The sequence below is a fragment of the Exophiala spinifera genome (genome assembly GCF_000836115.1).
Source record: "Exophiala spinifera strain CBS 89968 unplaced genomic scaffold supercont1.6, whole genome shotgun sequence".
Lineage (NCBI taxonomy): Eukaryota > Fungi > Ascomycota > Eurotiomycetes > Chaetothyriales > Herpotrichiellaceae > Exophiala > Exophiala spinifera.
This window is the reverse complement of record NW_015622518.1, coordinates 396,243-417,985: the sequence shown is the minus strand read 5'-3', so window position 1 is coordinate 417,985 and position 21,743 is coordinate 396,243. Positions and strand designations below refer to the sequence as shown.

The 21,743-nt window shown below is 52.1% G+C and overlaps 10 protein-coding genes across 10 annotated transcripts; 5 read left to right on the top strand and 5 right to left on the bottom strand.

Moving 5' to 3' along the window:
- Window positions 1–128: 128 nt before the first annotated feature.
- On the top strand, window positions 129–1,585 carry PV08_08066 (uncharacterized protein; the record flags this gene model as incomplete). Its single annotated transcript, XM_016382392.1, has 5 exons — window positions 129–227; window positions 279–353; window positions 413–543; window positions 593–697; window positions 748–1,585. The coding sequence occupies 5 exons, from the start codon at window positions 129–131 to the stop codon at window positions 1,583–1,585; spliced, it is 1,248 nt and encodes a 415-aa protein (XP_016233095.1).
- A 694-nt stretch (window positions 1,586–2,279) lies between these two features.
- Window positions 2,280–3,882, top strand: PV08_08065 (uncharacterized protein; the record flags this gene model as incomplete). The annotated part of the gene is made up of 2 exons (XM_016382391.1): window positions 2,280–2,497; window positions 2,574–3,882. 2 exons carry the CDS (start codon window positions 2,280–2,282, stop codon window positions 3,880–3,882), a joined length of 1,527 nt encoding a protein of 508 aa, XP_016233094.1.
- A 694-nt stretch (window positions 3,883–4,576) lies between these two features.
- PV08_08064 (uncharacterized protein) lies at window positions 4,577–5,105 on the top strand (the record flags this gene model as incomplete). Its single annotated transcript, XM_016382390.1, has 2 exons — window positions 4,577–4,709; window positions 4,819–5,105. 2 exons carry the CDS (start codon window positions 4,577–4,579, stop codon window positions 5,103–5,105), a joined length of 420 nt encoding a protein of 139 aa, XP_016233093.1.
- Window positions 5,106–7,123: 2,018 nt separating this feature from the next.
- On the bottom strand, window positions 7,124–7,360 carry PV08_08063 (uncharacterized protein; the record flags this gene model as incomplete). Its single annotated transcript, XM_016382389.1, has 1 exon — window positions 7,124–7,360. One exon carries the CDS (start codon window positions 7,358–7,360, stop codon window positions 7,124–7,126), a length of 237 nt encoding a protein of 78 aa, XP_016233092.1.
- A 627-nt stretch (window positions 7,361–7,987) lies between these two features.
- PV08_08062 (uncharacterized protein) lies at window positions 7,988–8,961 on the bottom strand (the record flags this gene model as incomplete). Its single annotated transcript, XM_016382388.1, has 2 exons — window positions 7,988–8,428; window positions 8,575–8,961. The coding sequence occupies 2 exons, from the start codon at window positions 8,959–8,961 to the stop codon at window positions 7,988–7,990; spliced, it is 828 nt and encodes a 275-aa protein (XP_016233091.1).
- A 407-nt stretch (window positions 8,962–9,368) lies between these two features.
- Window positions 9,369–11,428, bottom strand: PV08_08061 (uncharacterized protein; the record flags this gene model as incomplete). The annotated part of the gene is made up of 3 exons (XM_016382387.1): window positions 9,369–10,604; window positions 10,670–11,106; window positions 11,170–11,428. The coding sequence occupies 3 exons, from the start codon at window positions 11,426–11,428 to the stop codon at window positions 9,369–9,371; spliced, it is 1,932 nt and encodes a 643-aa protein (XP_016233090.1).
- A 678-nt stretch (window positions 11,429–12,106) lies between these two features.
- PV08_08060 (uncharacterized protein) lies at window positions 12,107–13,678 on the top strand (the record flags this gene model as incomplete). The annotated part of the gene is made up of 1 exon (XM_016382386.1): window positions 12,107–13,678. The coding sequence occupies one exon, from the start codon at window positions 12,107–12,109 to the stop codon at window positions 13,676–13,678; it is 1,572 nt and encodes a 523-aa protein (XP_016233089.1).
- A 321-nt stretch (window positions 13,679–13,999) lies between these two features.
- Window positions 14,000–15,733, bottom strand: PV08_08059 (uncharacterized protein; the record flags this gene model as incomplete). Its single annotated transcript, XM_016382385.1, has 1 exon — window positions 14,000–15,733. The coding sequence occupies one exon, from the start codon at window positions 15,731–15,733 to the stop codon at window positions 14,000–14,002; it is 1,734 nt and encodes a 577-aa protein (XP_016233088.1).
- Window positions 15,734–16,229: 496 nt separating this feature from the next.
- Window positions 16,230–17,906, bottom strand: PV08_08058 (uncharacterized protein; the record flags this gene model as incomplete). The annotated part of the gene is made up of 1 exon (XM_016382384.1): window positions 16,230–17,906. The coding sequence occupies one exon, from the start codon at window positions 17,904–17,906 to the stop codon at window positions 16,230–16,232; it is 1,677 nt and encodes a 558-aa protein (XP_016233087.1).
- Window positions 17,907–18,850: 944 nt separating this feature from the next.
- PV08_08057 (uncharacterized protein) lies at window positions 18,851–21,123 on the top strand (the record flags this gene model as incomplete). Its single annotated transcript, XM_016382383.1, has 5 exons — window positions 18,851–18,874; window positions 18,966–20,309; window positions 20,357–20,527; window positions 20,574–20,701; window positions 20,751–21,123. 5 exons carry the CDS (start codon window positions 18,851–18,853, stop codon window positions 21,121–21,123), a joined length of 2,040 nt encoding a protein of 679 aa, XP_016233086.1.
- Between the last annotated feature and the right edge of the window lie 620 nt (window positions 21,124–21,743).

Here is a 21,743-nt window from a genome sequence, read left to right as displayed (position 1 = left end):
TTCACTAGCCATCGGTGTGTTTACTCGGTAGATTGCAACCCATTGCTACAAATCCTCTGCTGTCCTCCACGTCTACTTCTCGTCCCTTGTATCACCTCTCATCTGCAGAACCTCCTCACTTGCCCACCATGGCTGCGGAAAAGTACTACATCAAGGACGCAATCACGAAATCTGCGGTTCACCACGAGTCCTTTGAGAAGTTGTGGGAGACAAAATGGAAGGCCCCAGTGCGTGGACAAGCACGACGGACTTGAGACCAAGCGCTGACAAGAGCATAGTGCGCCATGGGCGTATATCCATTCATGTTTGGCAGCATCAAAGACTTTGAACCCGTTGCGCAAGACATCATAAAGGTTCGCCATGACTTGACCCAGCAGAAGGTCCCCGAGAGCGCACACTGAACCTGAAGCAGAAAGGCCTGAAGGAACCCTACGACTGGGACGAGTATGCCCGGATGTTCTTCCCCAAAGCCGAAGAGTTGGCAAACATAGCCGTCGAGGCAGAGAAAGCCGGTGAGAAAGAGAAGGCTTCTGAATACTACCTGTCAGTACGTGTCCTGTTGCGGAGGGAAAGCATTGCTCATGCCACGCAGGCGAAGTTCAGCAGTCTACCGGATCTCGCGATTCCCCGCGCCTCGGTCGGAACAGCAGCGATATGCTTGGGCAAAGGGCAAGGAGGTTTTCTATAAGGGCGCAGGGTGAGCATACCATGACCATGACCTGACGACGGGCCACTGACACCCTCCAGACTCATGGAGTATCCTATCACTGAAGTCCAGGTCCCCCACAACCATGCCATCGAAGGCGAAGGCAAAGTCGTCCCTATCAATTTCCTCCTTCCTCCTGGAGCGTCGGCCGAAAACCCCGTCCCTTGCGTGTTCATCATCACCGGCCTGGATGGCTACCGGACAGAATTGGCGGTGTGGCAGCAGGGTTGGCGGTCAAAGGGAGTAGCCTCGATTATTGCCGAGATTCCTGGCACTGGCGACTCTCCTGCACTGCGGTCGGATCCTACTGGACCAGATCGACAATGGTCCAGTGTTCTTGATTGGTTGGACACGCAAAAGGCAATCGACAGCAAGAAGGTCGTGGTCTGGGGATTTTCAACAGGAGGCTACTATTCCCTCAGATTGGCGCATACCCACCATGACCGGCTGCTGGCTTGTATCAGCTTGGGTGGAGGAGCACACCATATGTTCGATCGAGAGTGGCTCGAGAATACCAACAAGCTGGAGTATCCATTCGACCTTGCAAACACCTTAACTTACAAATTCGGTTATCCCGACCTCGAGTCGTTCATCCAGGAAGCTGGCAAGTTCTCCCTCCTCAATGACCGAACCCTGGAGAAACCTTGCACAAAGGTTCTGCTGGTCAATGGCAACGATGACGAGATTTTCCCCATCGACGACATGTTCGTGGCTCTGGAGCACGGTCAGCCCAAGTTAGCGAGGATGGTGAAAGGCAAGAAGCATATGGGTGAACCAGACAGCTTCTTCATCATCCTCAAATTTATTCATGGGCTGCTGGGTCTGGATGGCAACTTTATGGATCAGATGAAGATGCTGCCCAGCCGGCCGAAGTATTAGACAACAAGAAGGAAGTGACTGGAACCCTTGAAAAGTGTTGAAATGTTCGTGTGTACATTGGTTGCAGGCTATTCATTTCATGCATAGCAAGCGAGGCGATAGTTGTTGCGTCGATACAAAGGAGGGGCATAAGTAGCTATACACCACATGTGTACCGGCTGAATTCTTTTTTTCGCAGACGCTGGCTCTTTTCCTTGGTGCAGAGTACTAGTTAGCATCTCCGTAATTGTCGAAGAACGACATGCAATACCACTGTACAAAGAGTCTAGAGCGATCCGCCGACTCTCCTGGGTCCTTAGGTGCCACGAGGCTCTCATATCCGGCTGGCCATCGATAACGCTATGCCTTGAAGGGGCCTAGACTTGAGATAAGCTGCACCTATTTCGCGTTATCTTACATCTGAGCGTCCGGATGTCATAGCGAATGTGACGTGCCATCCCAACGAAACTCCTGTTGCAGAGAAAAAGACTCGACAACTGGGATGGGCATTCTAGGAGAGACGCCTTTTTATTGATATGGTACCTTGCATGTTTGCTGGACAACTGCATCTCAACTCCCGGTCCCCTGCTACACTTCTGACCCTGGCTGAAACGAGTCTCACCCTCCTTTGCACCGTTACTTAACAACAGTATAGCCTTCTACACCCCCCGATCGTCCTCTCATGTAATTGTTCCTGTGGCCGGCCACTACAAACATGGTTACTGTACCCGGCGTTCTGCGGCGCTCTAGCACCGTCAACTTTGTCGAGAATGGAGGCTCCAGCGGAGAGTCCTCCAGACGTCCTTCTCTTGCAGACAGCCCTCCTTCTCGGCGGACGAGCTTAGCAGGTCTGAGTTTACGTCTCTCCTCACGGTCGAAGCGGACAGGGTCAGGATCCGTCAAGGAGATGCAAGCGATGGCTGAAAAGGCTGCGTGAGTCACACCTCTCCGTATACAAAAAGAGAATGCGCTGTGGAAGAATGCTAACACGCACACACCTACATCGCAGTCAAAAGCTGGGACAGGCCTTCTTCTCTCTGCCGGACGAGATCATTATACAGATCTTGTGCTACCTTGGCCAGAGTGATGTATTCGCACTCAGACTCACGTCTCACTCCATGAACACCTTCCTGAACGTTCATGCATGCCCAATCACACGCTCTGTCCTTACTCAGTGTGCCCGGGACAGGGCCGCAGACGACACCGCGGAAGATGAGGTGGTTGAGCGGAAAGCAGAATATGCTTACAACTATATACAAACACTGTATCCTCAGCCCACGCCGTGTCCGTCGACGGACTATATGCTGCAGATGCTGAGGCGGCAGGCTCAGATTGACAAGATGCTATCCGTCACAATGAGCTTCGTGCAGATGAGAGTCTACATGATGCCGAGTTCTCCACGTTTCTCGGACTTTCGTCCCTATAAGAACAAGCTCACCCGGCGAATGCATCTGGCCGCGTGGACGATATACCACTTTCTCGAAAGATACAGGGATCTCCTGATTCACGCTCATCCTCGGCATGAGAAGCTTGAGGAGCACAATCATCCATCCATGTCTCCGGCCGAGGAACCAGCCCTGCCGAGCTTATCGTCTTGTCCACAGTGCAATGAGAGTCTCAAGGCATTGCTACGTTCTTACCCTGGCACCGAGGTAATCCCGGCGTACCACTTTTACGATCTCTGCCGACAACATCTGCGAGCCTTGAGTCGAGCACCGACGTACGCGGGGACTATTGAGCGTCGACTGCGAGGATGGAGCCGCAAGTCTCCCACGGAAGCGGATCTGGCCACATTTGTGATATTCGGTGGCATTGCGGAGTTGTCCAAGTTAAGTATGCTCAAGGGCAGCTATACGCAGCGCATCGATGTGATTGGCTCCTTCACGGACAAAATTACGCTTGCTGTAAGCTCCAGTGGCAGTCTTGACTTCAAGCCTTCATCTCCCTCGGCATATGCGCAATCGGCAAGTACATCCAGTGACATGCTACCTGGGGCTCCGAATTCAGCATTCAAGAGCATATCACAAGACAGTCTGTCGGCAGTACCGGTGTTCGAACGCTTCATCAGTGCATCCGACGAGTGGATCACCCGGATGTTTGAAGTGGTGAGACCTGGCGACCAGCTGGTGACGGCCTTCGGGTTCGTGCAGAATGTTCTCGCAGGGAAGCAAGAGCCGCCTCCGGGTCTCGGAAGGATCAGTGGTTCTGAGGCTGATTCCCAGTTTGAGTCACCCTCTGAGTCTGGTTCTCATGGCGGAGTGAATGAGGATCGAAGCAGCGACCTTGACTTTCTAGCTCCAGTCAAGGCATTTGATTGATGACTCGGCTCCGTGAATGATGACCATGCCTGGGTTTGAAGTGAAGTCAGTTATTTGAATTTGAACCATGCATCCTCTCACCTTACAACTCCTTTTCACAGACATTTTGATGAAGATGGGGAAACATACCACGAATCATACAGAGTATCAAATGAAAGTGTACCAGTACCTTCGGGTGCGCATGCTTGAGCTTGACCACACGAGTTGCGATTTACGACCCATGTACGAATAATGACAAAGAGACACCTTACTGTGAACACCCGGAACCATTGGCTCTTGCTCACTTCCCTATTGTGCGCATTCATTGTCGTTGCCTGGCATTCAAAGATCAATAGGGGTTTGAACTTTTTGGTCCCGTTGGAGCCTGCCATTGCTGTGAATCGCTCTGTTCAGTGACACTACTATCGTTGCCTTGAGGATTGAGGACCTGTGTGGAAGAAAAGTATAAGTATCGCAGTATCTCCCCCCCTCGGTCTCGACTCTTTTCGACCCTCCCACTCGCTGCTCTTTGTCCTTCAGTCCAACATACTTTTTTTTATCTTGAGTTCTTTTGTACTCTTCTCAACGTTTTATATATATATACATACATAACTGTATGTATGTTGCAGTATGTATATCACCAAGCGTGGTTACACTACTGGCTGACTGACTGTTCTCCAGTCTCTTGATGTGAAAGCCGGAGTGGCGAGGAACCATGGATCCAGACAGGCAGACAGTCCACCTGACAGATGCTGGCAAAGGAGACTTGACCTGGGTCCCCGTATGGGAATACATCTTCAAGGATTTGCAACACGACGCTGTACAAACGTTGTCATGGAGTCATCAAGGTACGAGACAACATCGATCTCCTTGGAGGAGTGAGGATCACCTTTTCGGATGCCCGCAACAGACTTCCCATCGAGATCTACAAGCGGGGTGTATTGACAACAGATCTAGTGCACGCTGGTATCCTTGTGTGTCTAGATCCTGTGATGTCAGCTTGCATCCCTGTCTCGCCAAAGACATGGAAGACCTTTCGAGAAAAGCAAAGTGACACCCTGCTCTCAGGGTTTGGCGACCTTCGCGACACTCGGGTGCGTGTGATAGTTGTGCCACATGACACCAAGGACAACCAGTGGGCTCTTGCCATGATCTTCCCGCATGCCACCAAACTTCTGGTGCTGACCTCCTCAAATGCGTTCGGCGAAAACGACAAGGCCCTCGACCCAGATGACGCGGCATAGCTGCTGCCGTGCCTACGTGGCCTAGCTTCACGATCAGCGCATCTTCGCCTGGGAAACCCCATCACTACCTACGAGGACAAATTTACGCGACTTCATGATCATATCCATACATGCAAGACGTAGAAAACTGCGAGGGGCCTGGGGCTGAGAACTTAAGCAGTCATGGGCGCGATCAAGGCACAGTTTAAGAAACAGCTCCAGATCATCTGTGCGACTGAGGCGCATCACACCGAGCGTGTCACGATGCTTGAGTCGTTGGAAAGTCGCCGACTTTCAGACTTTGCTTCCAACTTCCTCACCACGATTTCGTCTCCAGGACACCACATGCCCTTAAACACAAATCCGGTTCCTGGCAATCCCAACCTCACTTGTTTTCCTTGCTCGAAGATAGATTCGATTCTGCACAGAGAAATGGGCGGCAGAAGAAGACATTAGCGGCGGCTCCTTAAAAAAGCATCCAGGAAAACAAAGGAAGAAGAATAGCCAGCAGAGATGCCGACAAGAGGCTTGCCTGAGAGGAGATATATTTATTATATCGACACCATCCAACTCAGAAGATCACAGATCCATGCTTTTTGCACTGGCCCAGCCACCTCCGGTGTTTCGATCTCTTTCTGGGATTAAAACATCGAGAAAGCACACTGCAAATCACGAACGGTTTGGTAGACGAATCGGCCATCCACGAAGCGATTCGTCCCATCTCTGACCCACCTCCCAGCTGTACAGAACCTCCACCAGGCCCTCTTACTCAAGGCTCCTCAGGCCCCTAACCCTTGTACAAGGTGGCGTGCCATGTGGTTGAGATTCGCAAGAACAATCTCGAGGGCGGCGGAACCACGGTGACATGGAAGGAGGTGCGTGACCACCTTCCGGTGGAGGGCTACAAGGGAGGATTCCTGACCGAAAATCTCATCTACGCGGGGGTCATGACCATACCAGAGAAGGACCGAAGTATATTCCACGTGGTGTCCACCCCATCGAGGAGAGACTTTCGCCAGAACTCACAAACACCGCCCGCGGGTTTGGGTCGGTCAAAGACCTTCGAGACCGATACACTCTCGTCGATGATGATCGAGACCGACACCACTGGACACTAATCGCGCTGAAACCGATAACGAGAAAAGCGCTGTTTCTTCCCTCTAGAAAACGATAGGTATGTGAAATCTCGAGTGGATCACCTGGCAAAGGATGCAAATTCGTGGTAAACCACCTTGGAGAATATGTCTCATGCATTGGAGTGAGGGTTTTGATCATCGAGGTCGATGAACTGTTGAAGGGGGGAGGGATATAGGGTGAGTTAGGCTATATAAGCGAGCCCCTTTTCTGAGGAGGTGGTGTCTGCCACAGCGAGCCTAGAGCCAAGTGGGTGCGGGAGGCCAAGTTACAAGGCTCGGGCATGTGTTTTCTTTTCTTCATCATGGATATATATATGTATCTACCCTGTGGGCGAGTGATTCGAGACGACACACGGGGAATAGCCTAGCCGAGGATATTGATATCCCGCGGCGTGTCATTGCCATCAGAGTCGACGCTTGGGATGATCCCAACGAGAGACTATTAAACAACAAACTTCTGTAGAACAGCAACGTAGATTTGCAGTCATCCGTGATGGGTGCTTCAAAATATGATAGAGAAGAACCCTCCTCCCCCCCTTTCAAGCCTTCATAATGAACCCACCCTCGCCTCCACCTGACAAGTCCTCCCTCTGGCAGAAGATCGCAAATTACATGTCTGGCAGCGCAACCCAGGCATTGTACGGTCCTAAGAAATACCTAGGTATACAATATACATATCCAGAGTTCCGAACATTCTCAAGCCGGCGCGTCGCAAGCCCCTTTTGTAACCCCTTTCTCTCTGTGTACACATTTTCACAAACCTGCGATTCAGTTTACCTAGAACTTAGAGCCCTTTGAATTCTTTCGAGCCCCGAACACGCCACCGTCGTATAAGAAAACCCCCCAAAAATTGAAATCACAGCCAAGATGTGGTGGTGCTGAAACCAAAAAAAGAGGGGGAAGTCAACGCCGCGTTCTCTGCGAGCTAAACGGGTCCTCGGTCTCGCGACTACGTCCGACATCGTCGAATTCCAGATCCCATCCCTCGGTCGACGGGTTCGGGATGGGACACGCATACTCGGACCGCAGCGTCACTCTGGACCCGCCGTACCCATCCCCTTCCGAAGGGTAGGTTGGTGCATTCGGCTCAGGTTCGTCGGCCTGGTAGACCGGGTGCGAGGGCGCAGGAGGACCGTCCATCTCGGTGTACCGTGGTCGCCTCGTCGACGAGCCACCGCCGTCGTATCGGCTGTGACTGGACCGAGAGTAGGTGTTGCCGGCCGTGGACGTCGAGGGCCAGGTACCACTACTGTAAGTTGAGCGAGAGTCTAACCCTCGACTGCTGGAATTTGTGTACGGTGCCCGACTCGACCCATCGTAACGGTCAGAGTGTGTCGTGTTTCTCGACGAGTAAGCGGAGCTGGTGTCTCGCCCCCCGGACCTCGACATGTTGCGCCCATATGATGATGATGATGATGATGATGATGATGAATAGTATCCTGAAGACATGATGTGATGGCAGTCTTCGTGGTCGGCGAGTGGATGGTGCAAGATGTACCGTGTGACAATCTACCGAAGGGATCAATCAATATCAGGAGTCTTCTTGTTCCTGGTGATTGTGCCAAAAAGGCCTTCAGACGATTGAGATGCTTGCGAGTGGACAAAGGAATGCTGAGCGGGGGGGGGAAAGAAGGCGAGGAGAGATGAAATCAAGAACTATTTCGAGACTCTTTTATACACGTTTCCCCTTCCTTGCCTCCCTCTTCTCACCCTCACATACCTGCTGCCTGTTGATACGCGGTTGGTCCACCAAAGCCAGTCACCTTCTCAATCAGAAGCCAGATTTTGATTGTCCTCGACAACAGACGGTTGCACCACACTCGCATTCGTCATGAAGCCAATGCCCGCTTTGATGATCTCGATCAAGACGTCGACCTCGTCGTCACTCCGTGCAGAATAAAGCATGACATAGCCCGGCGGAACGGCGGTCTTGCCAAAGAGCGATACTCCAGAGAGCGCGTGAAGCTGGCCCCAGCCGGCTCGGATCACCTTGGCCGCGTCCCTGGGCGACAGCACCACGTGCGCCGAGTAGTCTGTGTTCGTGTGGATGTGAGAAACCTCCCGCGTGTGGCTTCGTCTGAGAGCGTAGACGGGAGAAGATTCGACCACCCACATGGCAGCGTCGGTGTGTCTTTCATACTGGGACCGCTTGAAAGTCACCAGGTCTGGGTTCTGTTTGCCTAGGGTAGTAAAGTCGTCGAGGAATTTCTAGTCAATCGTGCGTGGCGCAGAGGTAAGTTCGTGATACGCATGACACTGATATTCGCAAGGCACATTTTGTGCAAAGGGAGGTATTGATCGAACGGTAGGTGGCCGGGGGCAAGGGGGGAAGGGGACGTAAACGTTATACACACCTGCTGAACGTCCTTGGGACCATATTGGTCGAGTTGTCTCTGGGGGATCGGATGAGGACCGACCGACGGCCTCGAACCGTCCCTTGACTTCTTCGACGGCCAGTCCTCGCCGAGCCACGATCTCTGATCTGCGTCTTTCTCGGCCTTGCTCACGTCCGTCATGTCAATCCCGAAGAGGCGCAGGATGTTGGAGACAGCCCATCCAAACGCGTTGGATGGGAGCCCGCCGGGCCCGTAGCTGCGATACAGTCTGTAGTCTTTCCATGCGGCGCGGCCAATAGTCAACGAAGTGAAGGCCGCGACGGCTATTGCCAAGTATCGCTTTCTCGAGTCATGGCGAACGCCGTTTACGACGCTCAAGGCGAGGTCGTGTGCTCTCTGTGCCATCTTGCTGTCGATGTAAGCTACGGGTATAAAGTGCCTTCCAGGGGGGCGCGATGATGGTCTGATTCACACCGGCCTTGCGTGCGCTGTCGTCAGATTTAAAGGTGGTGGACCTGATCACATTGGGAAGTCATGTTTCTGGTGGGGAATAAAATGTATTATTACTTCTGGGTAAAATCTACAATTCTCGCCTGTGGTGTGATGTCAACCACCACGAAGAGACACTGTCTCACAGGCATCGATTGACAACTGACATTGAGCCGTAATACCGGCCTGAGACACATATAATACCGAAAGCCGTTGTAAGCCAGTGGGAATATATAAATTTCTTGCCACCTAAAGAACTCCCACGAATCACGCAACCACACCAACCTGCAGATGGGGATGGGACACGGCACTGGACGGCTTTCTCACCAACTCCGCCCGCCATCTTCAGGCCTCCATCTCCCGACAACATCCACTCTTACGTCGCCCAACTTCTCGAGTGCGTCCACATCTAGGACGCCTCTGCCATCGAAGACCCATTTGGGATCTCTCATATTATAGACAATCCGCGCCCATTCGACGGGCTCTTTGGAAATGGGACTGCTGCAACGTGACTTGCAGTCAGGACAGTCTTCAGGACACGACGGAATCGGGCCGAGCTTGACGCGAAGACCGGCGACATAGTCAAAGCCCCGTGGGGGCGGAAATCGCGGCCCACTGGCAGGTGATAGCGATCCAAGCTCTGAGATGCCCTCGTCAGAGAATGTCCTGTCGAACTTTGTGGCTGCAGCAATGACACAGTGTGTCCGTGGCTTCCGCATGGTGTTGCGGAATTGATCGCAATCGTTGATGACAACGACCGCATTCGCTTCGGCACAAGCTTGATAGGGGTCTGCATAGATCTTCACCCGAGATGGTATGCTTGCACTGTCTGCTGATCCGAAGGCGCCGATCTCCCTCAGAATGTCTTCTTCGACGCAGTATGGGTCGAAAATCGCAATCTCCGCAGGTTGTTCGTCAAGAAGTGTCTTGATAATATCCACGGCGGGAGACTCTCGAGCATCACCTGTGTTCTTCTTGAAGGCAAAGCCAAGCAGGGCAATCTTCTTGCCGGCCAGGTTCTCGTTGTATCGCCTAAGAATCTTCCTTGCAAAGCGTCGCCGTTGTGAGACATTGAGGGAATTGACTTGACTCCAATACTCGGCAACTTCATCTAGTCCCAGGGACTCCGCCAGATATGTGAGGCTGGCAATATCCTTTCTGAAGCAAGATCCTCCGAAACCTATGCCAGCCTTGAGAAAGTGGGGTCCGATTCGGGCGTCTAGACCGATGGACCTGGCCACTTCATTGACGTTGGCTCCAGTTGCTTCGCAAATAGCACTGATGGAGTTGATACTGCTAACGCGCTGAGCCAACATCGCGTTAGCAACCAGCTTGGAGAGCTCGGACGACCAGGCATTGACTTGGAGTATCTTCTTCCGGGGAATCCATGCGGTGTAGAGATTTGCGAGTAAATCAGCTGCCACATGTCCAGATGGTGATTCTGCCGAGCCAATTATGACCCGATCCGGGTTCAAGAGGTCTTCGATAGCCGTGCCCTCAGACAGAAATTCTGGGTTTGACAAGATCTCGAAAGGGACGCCAGGCCTTAGAGATGCAAGCTAGAACAACGTCAGCTGGCCGACACACAACAGGCGACTATGCCCATCCCACGATGACACCCTACCGTTTGCCTGATTCGTTGCGCAGTTCCGCATGGTACCGTGCTCTTTTCGACGATAATGGCGCCGGTCTTTGCATAGAGCGCAACATCTTTCACAGCACCATCCAGTGCAGTCATGTTCGTTGCCCTTCCGGCGCCCACTCCAGATCTCTTCGTAGGTGTATTGACTGCAAGCAAGATCATGTCTGCAGCGCCAATGCTACCAGCCGCGTCAGACGTGAAGAAGAGATTAGGATCGCGTCTCGAGTCGAGGACGTCTCTCTCTGTCAATTCACTTCTGAGAGCGCCGTCTCTTGTCAATCGAACGATGTCGCTAAGACCGGGTTCGTGGATCGGCAGATGACCAGAGTTCCATCTCCTGACACGGCCTTGGTCCTTGTCCAAAACCTCCACGCGGACGGAGGGATTGTGCAAGGCCAGCACAGCGGCAGTAGGTCCGCCTGGTATCGGGGCGCGCAGTCAGCTTCAACATTCTAGGACAGGAAGACTCTTCAGGCACGAACCCACGTAGCCAGCCCCGATCACGCATATCCGATTGATGGAGGGGTTCTCTGGCGAGGGAGTTCTCGGCAAATCCATCACGTCGCCTCTGTTCGCCGTCGGCAACATTTCCTGTTGGTAATCATTGAGAATCTGTGCAATGTGCGTCGGAAAGGCGTCCTTGGGATGTGAAGGACGAAATAACGGACTGCTCTGTGGCGTCAAGAGGCCAACAGAGGAGTTCGAGGAGCTGTCATCAGCAAGCGAAGGAACGAAGTCCATCTCGACTGTCACTGCGAGTGTGAAGAGAGTGTAAGAGAGTGAGAACAAATCGCATCGTTCTCTGGGAGGGATTTTAAGATAACTGCAGGCCGATCGCAAAGACAAACAAGAGTCACGGTCCGTGGTACGGGCGCGTCGCAATCAAGGCTCACATGGTCTCTTGCTGAGTTTACATCAGGATGAAGCACGCACGCGCATTCAAAGACGCGGTGTGAATGGACAGAATAGAAAACGATGGAAAATGTAGGGGACGTGGAAGAGCCTTGGGACATTGATGTTCCACCCACGTGGTGGCCGTGAGCACATATAACGCGTTGAAACGGCAAATGAAAAGATTGCCACTAGAGGGGTCGTCGGAGGCATTTTGACAGTCCGAACCTCGCGAGCGAGAGATAAAGATCATAAGAGGGACGCTTTGGCAGTTTTGCAGAGATGTAAACTGAGAGACAGAAGTCCCTGCAAGACCTCTACCAAGTCGTGTCCAGAGAATTGAAGGAAGAAGTGGGATCGATTCCCTTCATAATACGGGACACCCGCCTACAGCCAGCCAGCCAGCCAGTCACGCAGTTCTACCCCTCCCTTATCGATAGCCAGCCTAAGTTAGAGTGAGTGCCCGGCGTTCGGCAAATAGTTGATGCGCCTGCGCTAGCAACTCGTCGCTTTCGCTCCTGGACGACTATGGCGAAGCAGCCGCCACCGCCACAGCCTCTGCATCTGGACCTGGCAACATCTCATGAGGACAAGAACGGTGCGAAATGCGAGGACGGATTCCCTGCAATCCTTCAAGGGAAAAGAATCCTGCTCGCAACAGAGTCGCTGGGTCCGGTCAACGGCGTGAGTCGCACAACTCTCAGCCTTGTCGACTATCTTCGCCGCAACGGTGTCCAGCTCGCCATTGTCGCTCCCCATTCCAAGGAAACAAGACTGCGGCCACAGGGCAATAATGTCTCTGAGCTGCGACTTCCTGGGTACCCTCTACCTTACAACCCTGACTTGACAGTCGTCTATCCTTTTCAGCTGGAAGATGTTTACAAGCGAACGTTCAAGCCTGATGTCGTGTACCTGGCTAGTCCGGCATCTACGGGCTTTCAGTTTTTGCTTCAAATCCGACAGCTCCAGGAACCTCCTGTTGTGCTCTTGAATTTCCAGACAGACCTCTCAGCATATAGCGAAATCTTGTTTCCGGGGCCAGTTGCGAAATTCTCTGTCTGGCTGTTGGGAGTTGTCCAAGGCTTTCTTTTCAGCCACCGTAGTGTCCACACCATCTTTTACCCTTCGTCGGGCATTCGCCGATATCTCCTCAAGGCAGGTGCACCCAGCAGTAGGCTGGTGCAGCTTGGGCGTGGAGTCGACACTGCGCTCTTCCATCCTTCTCGACGTGATGAGGCGTATCGCAAGGAGCTGGCTCCTAAGGGAGAATTGATCCTGGTCTGTGTCTGCCGATTGGCGCCAGAGAAGGGGTTTGAGTTTTTGGCGCAAGTCACCTCCAGACTGGTGGACCAAAACTTCCCTTTCAAATTGGTCATTGTAGGCGGCAATCTTAACCCGGGTGTTGAGAACGACGTCCGCCAGCTTTTCCATTCGACAAATGACCATGTTGTGTTTACGGGACTTCTGACAGGCACCAGTCTCGCGCGCGCCTACGCTTCGGCCGATGTTTTTCTTCATTGCTCCGTTACCGAGACGTTTGGACTGGTCGTCCTCGAAGCAATGGCGAGTGGTGTGCCTGTAGTCGCTCGAGACGAAGGAGGTCCATCTGACATTGTTCAGCATGCGAAGACAGGTTATCTAGTCCCACCTCACGACCTGGATACATTCGTCAGTCTGGTTCGTGGATTTTCGGACACGGCTCTCCTGGCAACCATGGGAGAAAATGCCCGGGAATTTGCCCTAGAAACCACCTGGGATAAGATCAACAGAAGGGTCGCCTGGCAGCTTGCTGAAGGGTTGCAGGAGCATTTGCGAATCAGGCAGCGGAAAAGGCCGATCCGGAACTGGTTGGCCAACCGATACTATGATTTCAAGTCAGACGTCGTGGTACCGTGGGTGGTGGCGTTCCGGCTCCATATCGCTGTCATCTTGGTGTACATCATTTGGATGATGGCTGCGGCGGTGTTGTTACTTTATGGTAACAAGCTGGTTCCTAAGAATTGGCATTTTCTGCAAGATATCCCCTTGATATTCCAAGAAGGGTCTCGTCGGTTTTCGAAACAGGGGCTACGAGAATTTTTGAGACATCTCTCGATATGAAGCGGGACTTCCAAACCCCGAGCAGGCCACGAGACTGTGCTCGGCTCGAGACCTCTGACCGGGCATAGTATCATTGAAACCAACCCCAGCCCACAGCAAGCCCTCGTCGCTGACTCGCAAGAGCCTTCAGTTTGGTCCACTTGCGCCTTGTTCAGAGGAGACCATAGATGGACTCTGCCACATCTGCGAGCCGGCCAGACCGCACGTAAGTAGCATGATCAACATTGTCATGGCTTTCCGGTTGACAAGAAGCAGGGATGTTTGAAGCAGAAACCACGTCATAGCTTCCAAGATTATCCTCTCAAAGCATGTATAGCTGACTTAGCCGTGTTTCCGATGGAATGGGCATATACCCATAGCTTCGCCCATTTCACGCACAGCTCGTGGTGCTCCTTCAATGTGGCGACGAACGGCCTCAGAATTAAGTTCGGGCATCTGCGCAGTGACCATGTGCGGATGTACTTTGGCATCTTGATTTCGGCGCAGGAGAAATTCTCTTCGCTGCATTGCCGCCTGCCAAACTGTCTTCCAGTGTGCTCCGATCTCATTCGTCCAAAAGAAGCCACGTAGGATTTTGTGTAAGCGGGACCAATCTCGAGTTTCTGGGTAAAGATCAAGGATATGATCCATGACAGCATGGCTAGAAGGCATTGGTGCCACTCTCAATGCTAAACTTCCAGCGGCGGCCATGCTTACCCAGATCAAAGAATGTTGCTCTTCGAGAAAGCTTGGTTTCGGCTGAGCCGGAAGTGTATCGATGAATCTGCGAAGAATGGGGTCATAAAATAGGTTGACTGGAGCCAATGATCGAAGTTGGAACATGTACGCGAGGAGTCCACACGTGAGATTGAGCTCGATAGGAACGACTGAAGTCAACGACATGCGTTGCAAGGATGATAATAGAGCTTGTGTCATGGATCGTTGACGTTGCGAATCGAGAACGCAGGCATCGGTGGATGTGGATGTCGAGACACTTTCAACTGCACTCTTTGTGTCCAACAAAGTCGTTGCTCCAGCGATTGCTCCTAGCAAATTTATCATTTGCACTGAAATGCGACATTTCAAACAGACTTCGGAGAAACCTGCAGGCAACCTAGACAACATGGTGCAGAGGTCTGGGTCGAAAGGCGGTTCAAGATAGGCGAGCGGCTGGTCGAGGGAGAGCTCTTCAAAGGTTTCCTTTAGATAACCAATAGAGTCGGATGGTATATCTGGCGGTCGACCTGTCACGAACGACCCAAGTGCCTTGTAGCTCGACAGGCCGTGCCTGACAAACTTGGCCCAGTCAGTTTCCTCTTCCCCTTCCCCAAGAGGTCCTCGCAGCTCCAACATCTTCTCTAGCCCTTCGCAATGCATTCGAACTGCATAGTGGTTTCCCATCAAGTACTCGAGCGTCATGAGCATGGTGACGGTCAACAGAGCGTCATCATCGGTACAGTGATTGGTCCTGATCTTCGTGTTGAGTCCTGCGATTGCGTTTCCTCGGTGCTGGATGAAGGCGGGATCCTCGAGCGCAGGACGGTCCAGAGAGAGCAAGATCGAGGCCCGGCACACGGCGATCATCGACTCTAATAGAGTAGAGTGTTTCAGCGCATATGGAAGCAGCAACGAGAGGTGGGGATTAACAGGGCCAGGAACAACCGAGCCTTCGGCGACGTCGCTGCAGATGGTGATGAAGTAGTCGATCGTGTCTCGCACGCAGTCGGTGGCTTTGATGGGCAGGCACATGAACGGGTCGACTCGTGTGCCGTTCAAGGGAAGAGGCTGCAGCGGAGATGCGATGGTTGCCCGCTGGCCCGAGGAAGCTGTCTCTATCTTGAAACCGCTGCTGGGTGACGGCTCTGTATCCTCGGCGTCGCTTTGTCCAGTGGGCGGCAGCGGCGGAGTCCAGAGTACGAATTGATTTCCAGGGCCTTCGAGCCGCCGTTTCTTTGGGTCGTACTTCTTCCATCGGATCTTTTTGTACTTGTGTCCTACCAAGACATCCTTGGAGCCCGTTGATGCCGGCGTCGAATGATCAGAGGGCGTCAGCAACGCCGACTCTACGATGGCCATGAGTTTCGGATATACCCGGCATGGGAAGGCAGGTCTCTTTACGTTGAAGAGCCACGTTGGTCTGGTCCAGACACGTTTCTCCCTCAAAAGACGGAAAAGCGTCTTTCTCGAATACGGAAATCAGAGATGCCTAACTTTAGCAGCGGAAATTCAGAGATGACTCCAACTGGGGAAGTCTAAAACAGAGCGGTCAGACGAAGGAAGAAAGCGGAATTTGTGCGCGCCATGCACCGTCAGACAGTAGATATAGACACTGCTGAGGCTGACTAATTTGAAGCAGGAATTCGAGTGCAAGCACGGACAGAACCTGAATAGGGACTCAAGTACAAGTGATCCAAGAAGCACATGGTTGTGAGATCGGCTTGTAATACTGCAGGTGTGTGCTATGGTCTCAATAAGACGTAAAGTACCTGGTGTGGGGATATCGGCACCGCCACTGAAAGGTAGTAATCACTTTCGAGTAGAAAACGAAGCACCCTTGACTAGAACAAGTTTATCACAGCACTTGGTCTTCTCCCTCTTGTTCCTCGTTGAGATCGTCTTGATCATCCTCTGGCTCTTCATAGCCTTGAGGAATATCAGGCTCTTCGGACACAGGTGTCTGCCCAGCCTCGAGGTAGCTCGACGTCGTCGCGGGCTTTGACTTGCTCAATCGACCTTTTCCACTTCCTCCAGATGTTGGGAGGGAGCCAGCGGTAGTTCGACACAGGGCTCGGTACGCAGCCGCCCACTCGAGCTCTTTCTTGGAGACATCCTTGCCCAAGAAGCCCATAGATGACCTGATCTGATCGCTGGAGTCAGTCATACCCATCCCTTCCCAGTAATCGGGTAGAGTCAAGAAATTCTGCATGGCGGCAGAATCCAGTGTCTCGTTGTTAATCAGGGCATCCGATTTAGATTTGAGTGCGATGCGGATTTTTGCCATGGTCCCGTTGCTGTACCAACCGAAATACCTGAGTTCACATTCATGTCGGAGGTTGATCTCCGGCGTATCGACCAGCGCTTTCAGATCAGGATCCTCAAGATCACACAGCTGCCACAGTTTGCCATCGGTTGGGTACGGCGGCTTGCCTGTGAAGATGTGGGACGACTTATCCTTGCTCCTTGCCCACGAGCGGTCGAATCCTTCTCCGCTGTGCAAAAGCTGCATCATAACCGTCTGATATTTCCGGTAAGAACGGTCTTTCCTCGGATCTATGCCAAATTTGCAGAAGGTGTCCCTCCAAGGTCCCGAGCGAACGGCGTATCCAACGTATGAAATTATATAGCGGGCCGCAAATATGGGGACGTCGTCTGGAAACTGGTTGATGAGAGCTCGGCGCGTCCACAGTGGCCGCTGATCGAACAGCCGTTGGATGAAGCCGTACAGTTTGATGTGGCTCTCCGGAAAGCTGTGCAGAGGAGGGCATTCAGGGTTGGGTCGGTCGGGGAACTTTTCATCGTCCCACTGGCATTGGTAAGTGAAAAGCCGTTGTGGTGCCTGGGTATTGAAGAGTGACATCTTGCCAGTCTCTGGGTCAGAGACAGTCTTTACAGCCGGATTCTGTCGATACATGTAATTTGCAGGGAGAGTCTGGGCGGAGAGTATAGCAGGTGGAAATACTTCGGTGTCCTGCAGCCCGTATGACTCGGGTAGAGACCATTGCTTGACGAGGGGGTAGTCTTGAGTCATGATTTTTGAGCGCACGTCACGGAGAAATTGCGAGTCTCTTGTTGTGTACACATAGTCCGGCATCGTCCGCCAAACGTGCGTCGATCTGACCTTTCCTGCAACTTCTGCCTTGTGGGTTTGCGGATTGTCATGGAGAGAGCGTAGCAGGTAAGCGACATCTTTTCGAGTGTCCTCAGGAGTGTGCTCAGTGAAAGCGTCGTCCGAGCCGCGCTTCCGCTTTCTGCCCGTCCTCTTAGGCACCGTGATCTTGAGGAGCAAGTTGTCGGTCTTTCTGTTATATGAGAGCACTGTTCGACTGTCCGGGTTCTCTGGCTGAAAACTGAGTCCCAACGTCTTGCCACTCTCAACGTCGAGGGCCTGGGCAATCTCGCTGGGGCCGCCCACCATCTGAACAGCCTTCTCCGGGTTTCGTACGATGCATGGATGCTCAAGAGAGATCACAGACGTGGATGGCACTCGATACCTCCGAGTTGGTTCTGTTTCTACCCTTGGATGAGACATATCCAGCACGAGAGCTGGAGACAAAATCTCAGACTCCTTTGCAGTTTATGATTGAACTGCTGGGGATGTGGCTGTCATATCATCTATCAGCGCCTTGCCACCGAGGGAGTGTCGCCTTCACGTCAGTTGTGAATCCTCACCACAATTCTCATGACAAAGGCCTTGGAGAGGCGTGTTCTATCGTACTGCGTCAGGTGGGCAACCGTTGAGACTGACAACCTAATGTAAGGATGTCCCAGCAGGTATCCGCCCAGTCTGATGACACTGGTATATGTCTTGGCGGATTGCTAGGTCTGTACTAGCCTTCCTCCGGTTGTTAGCGGCTCTAACAACAACGGCGTGACCTCTAAGCCGCCGTGTTTCTGGTGATTCAGTGGTCGCTTGTAATTCAACGCCCCCACCAACCAAGCCAGCCTGCGATCCTCTCCTGGCACTCACTGGATCATTCATCTTGAACTCGCCCATACACCACCTTCCTGCAGCGACATTGCAATCCTCAAATGGATGTTGTTGTATCTGCATTGATCAGCCCTGCGTCGACTTACTTGGAACACGCCTAAGACAATTTTTCGACTGTCGTTGGCTCACGAACACACCACACGTCAACACACTCCTATTGCACCTCTCGCGACACCTTCTGCAGGCCTCTGCTCATTCCATCTCACCTCCAAAGTCCAAGGTTGTTGTTGTCGTCGTCTGAATCGTTAACCCGCAACCTGCTTCCTTACAATGAGGAATTGACAAAGTCCCTCCTACGCCGCATATCCATACAACCGGGCTCTTCCCGTCTCAGTCCTCGAGCCCATCATCTTCGGCCTCCACCTAGCCTCATACGGATGAAACAGTAACAGCTTGTCTCGTTTGTGTCAAAAGAGGTGGCGCGATATTGCGACATTTCTGTGGACGACATCAGTCTAGTGACAAGTCTAGGGCACCCCGACAACATGAAGGGCTTCAGGCAGAGAGTGGTATGTATTTCGACGTTGTTTTTCCCGCTCCTAATCAGCTCCTTCGGGCTACACTTTCCCCGCGCCTGTGCTCCAGCTCACTGATGTCCAGCACGAGCAGTTATCCAGAGCGAAAGATTCAAACAAATCGTCCAAAAAGAAAGACTCTGCTTCAGGAACCGCGTCTCCCGTGTCCTCGTCGACGACGCTTCCCGGCGCCGACTCCCGATCCCCAAACACCTCCAACGCGGCAACGCCCAACTCATCCTCCACAAATGTCAGTGATGTCCGAGGGAAGGGATCCAATAATGAAGCCGGGTTGAACACACATGGTAATACACTGCATCATACCGGACATGGCCAAGGAACAGGAGCTGGAAGTCAACATTTCATATCCCAGAGTGCTGGCCATGGCCCTAATGGGCCCAACACACCTGGACGTCAGGGTGCTCACATTCCACCCAGCGTGATAATCAGCCCTAGTGCTCCTCATATACCGGGACCAGGTGCTACGGAAACCATGCCTGGTGATCTTGCTCCGCCAAAGGCAGGCCAAAAGTCGTTGCTCTTCGACCGACTGCAGACTACACCGAAGGATGTCCCAGAAGGCGTACGAACACCCAAGCGACAACATTCCTCTCGTTTCGACGTTTCCGACCAGAGAGCGCGAGAGCTCGAGAAACTCCCGGGCTTTCATGAAGTTCCCCCCAACCGACGGCAGGAATTGTTCATGCAGAAAATCGATCAGTGCAACATCATATTTGACTTCAATGATCAGACTGCAGACATGAAGTCGAAAGAGATCAAGCGACTTGCTCTGCACGAGCTCCTAGATTACGTTGCGAACAACAGATCTGTCATCACGGAGCCCATGTACCCCAAAGTGGTCGAAATGTTCAGCAAGAATCTCTTTCGCCCAGTCCCGCCCCCAGTTAACCCACAAGGAGAAGCATTTGACCCCGAAGAGGACGAGCCAGTCCTCGAAGTGGCATGGCCCCATATTCAGGTGGTCTATGAGTTCTTCTTACGCTTCATCGAAAGCCAAGATTTCAACACAAACATCGCAAAGGCATACATTGACCACCATTTTGTCCTTCAACTACTTGAACTTTTCGATTCGGAGGACCCCCGAGAAAGGGACTTTCTCAAGACCACACTGCACCGCATTTACGGCAAATTCCTCAACCTTCGATCTTACATCAGAAGGTCTATCAATAATGTCTTTTTCCAGTTTACCTACGAGACAGAGAGGTTCAATGGCATAGCCGAGCTACTCGAAATACTGGGTTCAATCATCAATGGCTTTGCTCTACCCCTTAAAGAGGAACATAAGCTGTTCCTAACAAGGGTTTTGCTTCCCATGCACAAGGTAAAAAGCCTCAGCATGTATCATCCGCAATTGGCCTATTGCATTGTGCAATTTTTGGAGAAGGATGCCGCCTTGACAGAAGAGGTAGTGTATACTGTTCGAGAATCCGTTGCCATTACTAACCATGTTTTCAGGTGGTTCTCGGTCTCCTTCGTTACTGGCCCAAGACGAATAGTACCAAGGAGGTGATGTTCTTGAACGAAGTCGAGGACATCTTCGAGGTCATGGACCCTCAGGAATTCGCCAAAGTTCAAGAGCCGCTTTTCAATCAACTAGCCAAGTCGGTGGCTAGTCCTCACTTTCAAGTATGATCACGATCACTCCAAGTGAATAAATACTCACAGCTTTTAGGTGGCAGAACGCGCACTGTACTTCTGGAATAACGAATACTTCTGCAATCTCGTCAGCGACAATGTAGAGACAATCCTGCCTATCATGTTCGCACCTCTTTATGAGAACTCTAAAGGCCACTGGAATCGGTACGTTCTCGGTGCTGTGAGGCGATGAATGTATTCTAATTGAACCTAGGACAATTCATGGCATGGTCTACAATGCGATGAAGCTTTTCATGGAGATCAATCCCCAACTGTTCGACGAATGTTCTCATGGGTACAGCGAAATGCAGAATACCGCCGACGACCGTGAAAAGGCCCGCCAAGCTAAGTGGGATAAGCTCACTGAGCAAGCCAACAAAATGAAGGCAGGCATTCAAAAGCCAATCTCGTCCACAACCGCCCCAAACGAGGTCGAACCAGATGCTACACAAGATAACCAAGAGAGACTCGATGCTCTCAAGTTGCACGATGATTCGTCAGCAACCAAACCATCATCGGTATGTGGATCAAATCTTCTATCGGAGGTTGCAAAATCTTATTCCTTTCTTCCTCATCCTTTCCCCTAGTTTCCTTCCATTGGCTAAGAGACCATCATCTTATTTTAGTGACCTTGATGGCTGTTTCTAACAAGCACCCGAGTAACCAGAGACGCCGAGCAGATTCACATGGAGGGCAATCCAGGTCTCGGAGGTCTAACAGTGGTTCGGAAAACAAACCACGACGGCATCGGACTCATTCGAGCGGCTCAGTCGATGTCCATCACCGAACCGTGCATCATGCCGCACGACACGGAAGCACGCTATCCCATTGATTTTCCTACAACCCAAGGCGACGCCTTGACTGTGACAATCTGTTTTGGATCTTGAGATGCCAATGTCAGCAAGCGGTTGACTTTTCAAGAGTTTTGTGTACATTCCGCGCTATCTGCCGCGGATGGCTGATACAATGTCTGATGACGCGAATATTCTACGTTGGCTTATGAGAATATTGGTTGCAAAGTAATAGAGTAGGAGGTCTGCGTGTTTGCCTCTTCGGATTGAAGAAACGAGCAATGCAGTCAATGGAGTGCTTCCCGAGCCAATGCATCCTGGATGATGTGGGCGGTGTGTGACTGAGATGGAGACTTTTCCATTATGACTTTGCTATTTCCAGGGGTTTCAAGGGTGCACTCACTGCTTCCCATTCC